This window comes from Guillardia theta (assembly GCF_000315625.1).
Source record: "Guillardia theta CCMP2712 unplaced genomic scaffold GUITHscaffold_215, whole genome shotgun sequence".
Classification (NCBI taxonomy): Eukaryota; class Cryptophyceae; order Pyrenomonadales; family Geminigeraceae; genus Guillardia; species Guillardia theta.
In genome coordinates this window covers 7,864-9,644 of record NW_005434461.1, presented here as the reverse complement: position 1 = coordinate 9,644, position 1,781 = coordinate 7,864, and the positions used below count along the sequence as shown (strand labels likewise).

Here is a 1,781-nt window from a genome sequence, read left to right as displayed (position 1 = left end):
AAGGAGGGAGAGAGGGAGGAGAAGAAGGAGGGAGAGAGGGAGGAGAAGAAGGAGGGGGAGAGAGAGGAGAAGAAGGAGGGAGAGAGGGAGGAGAAGAAGGAGGGGGAGAGGGAGGAGAAGGAGGGAGAGAGGGAGGAGAAGGAGGGAGCAAAGAAGGGAAGAAGGGGAGGAGGAGGAGAACATGGAGGAAGGAGCTGACTTGTGTTGTTCTAGTCATGTGATTCACGTAGTAGACTCGATTCGCGGTATCTGTCTTCTCTTCCCAACCTGAATTATTCACAATGTCACTCCTCTACTTGACATCGTCCTCCTTCATCTTCGTCGTCGTCCTTCCTCCCCCCCCTTCCTCGTCCTTCCCCCTCCCCCTCCTCGTCCTTCTCCCTCCTCCTCTTCCCCCTGCCTCCTCCTCTTCCCTTTTCCCCTCCTCCTCTTCTTTCTCGCCCTCCCTCCTCATTCCTCCAGTCACGTTCTCTACCAGCAGGGAGACGAGCAGCAGTCGGATATTCCCAAGTCGTCACTCGCGTGACATCGTTGACGAAAATCTGATTCAGAGTTAGTCCGGCTACTCCTGCTCCTGCTCCTGCTCCCTCCTCCTGCTCCCGCCTTCTCTTTCTTTTCCTCCCCCTGCTTTCTCATTCTCTTGCTTCTTCGTCCTCGTCTCAAAATCGCACCATTTTCCTCTCTTGTTCAACCTCCGGATGGCTCCTTCCTCCCCTTCCCTCCCCTCCTATCCGCTTTTCTTCCTCCCTGCCCTGCCCTACTCTGCATCGACTCCTCTCCCTTCCTCTCCTTCCTCTTTTCTTCCCTTCTTGCACTTCTCCTTCCCCTCGGTCCGCTCACCTTCTCCCCCCTGCATCGTAGCAGACCCGCCAAGTAGGGAGAACTTGACCTGATACGAGTGAGCCGAGGACTCGACGATGGAGGATGAGAGAAGGGGAGGGAGAAGGAGGATGAGGTGAGGAGGAAGAGAGAAGAGAAGAGGAGGAGAGGAGAGGAGAGGACGCCAGAGGAAGAGGAGGGTGACACGGGAAGGGGGCAAGCAACGTAGGGGAGAGGGGAAGTAAGGATGGTGACCAAGGGCGGAGACGAGGTTCGAGTTAGGTGTGTCTTGTCGAGGATTAAATACCTGAAACAAGTTCACTTCCTCCTCCTCACCTCTCCTCCTTCCATCATCTCCTTGGCATTCTATTCTCCTGCTCTCCTCCTATTGACCTTCTATCCTCCCCTCCCTCCTGTTCAGCTTAGTTCCGCTTCCTCCTCCTAGCATTTCCTCCCCATCAGCTTCACCTCCCTCCTCCTTCACACCCCAGCACAAACTCTCACGTTGCTTGCATTGCCGACGTCAAACCCATCAACCTTCACCTCGCTCCTGCTGGCGTGCATGGATCAGTCGCTGCTTCCTCTCCCTCTCCCTCCCCTTCCTCCCCCTCCCCCTCCCTTGCCCTCCTCCTCGTCTCCCTCCTCCTCTTCTCCCTCCTCCTCCCTATCCTCGCCCCCACCCTCCTCCTGTCCTCCCACTCTTGTTCCCCCTCTTCTCCCTCCTCCTCCTCTCCTCTCTCCTCTACCTCATGTTGTGCTCATGGTGCATGTTGGGAGTGAAGCTGACAAGGTTTGACAGGTCGTCCTGCACGGCCTGTGAGAGAAATCGTCTACTGCAGCCTCCGGCCTCCTCGCTGACCTGCCTGAACGCGGCGGGAGGAGCATCGTAGACTGCCAAGACGTCAGAAGAGGGAATTGGAGGAACAACGAGATGGATCGAGGGAGGGAGGGAGGGAGGGAGG

General features: G+C 56.9%; 1 protein-coding gene across 1 annotated transcript in view; it reads right to left on the bottom strand.

The window, feature by feature from the left end:
* Nucleotides 1–1,299: 1,299 nt before the first annotated feature.
* The window catches only part of GUITHDRAFT_121145 (hypothetical protein), a gene marked incomplete at both ends in the record, with an annotated part of 2,626 nt that continues 2,144 nt past the window's right edge, over nucleotides 1,300–1,781 (bottom strand). Inside the window, 3 exons of the mRNA XM_005819589.1 lie at nucleotides 1,300–1,369; nucleotides 1,566–1,624; nucleotides 1,679–1,710. Of these exons, the coding sequence (XP_005819646.1) occupies nucleotides 1,300–1,369; nucleotides 1,566–1,624; nucleotides 1,679–1,710 (161 nt within the window). The remainder of the gene's footprint in view (nucleotides 1,370–1,565; nucleotides 1,625–1,678; nucleotides 1,711–1,781) is intronic.